Consider the following 229-nt stretch of genomic DNA (forward strand, 5'->3'; position numbering starts at 1 on the left):
CTCCAAAGAACTTCTTCGCTGAAGCAGTCGAGTTCCTCGCGGACGTCAATGTGCAGCGCCAGCCTCGAGTAATGCCACAGGTGGTAGAGCGCGCACGCCTTGGTCCAGCGGTTGTCTGCGGCGGGAGTCGGGACTGTCATGACCGTGGATGATAGACGATTATAGACACACACATGGGCTCGGCCGAGTAATAGATGGCCTGTTCCTCTTCTTGTCACGAACAAGAGGA

The 229-nt window shown here is 56.3% G+C and overlaps 1 protein-coding gene across 1 annotated transcript in view; it reads right to left on the bottom strand.

Annotated features, from left to right (window-relative positions):
• The window catches only part of LOC119581763, a gene marked incomplete at its 3' end in the record, with an annotated part of 38,490 nt that overhangs the window by 32,964 nt on the left and 5,297 nt on the right, over positions 1-229 (bottom strand). Inside the window, 1 exon segment of the mRNA XM_037929897.1 lies at positions 1-115. Within this exon segment, the coding sequence (XP_037785825.1) occupies positions 1-115 (115 nt within the window).

Source organism: Penaeus monodon, chromosome 15, assembly GCF_015228065.2.
Source record: "Penaeus monodon isolate SGIC_2016 chromosome 15, NSTDA_Pmon_1, whole genome shotgun sequence".
In the NCBI taxonomy this organism is placed as follows: domain Eukaryota; kingdom Metazoa; phylum Arthropoda; class Malacostraca; order Decapoda; family Penaeidae; genus Penaeus; species Penaeus monodon.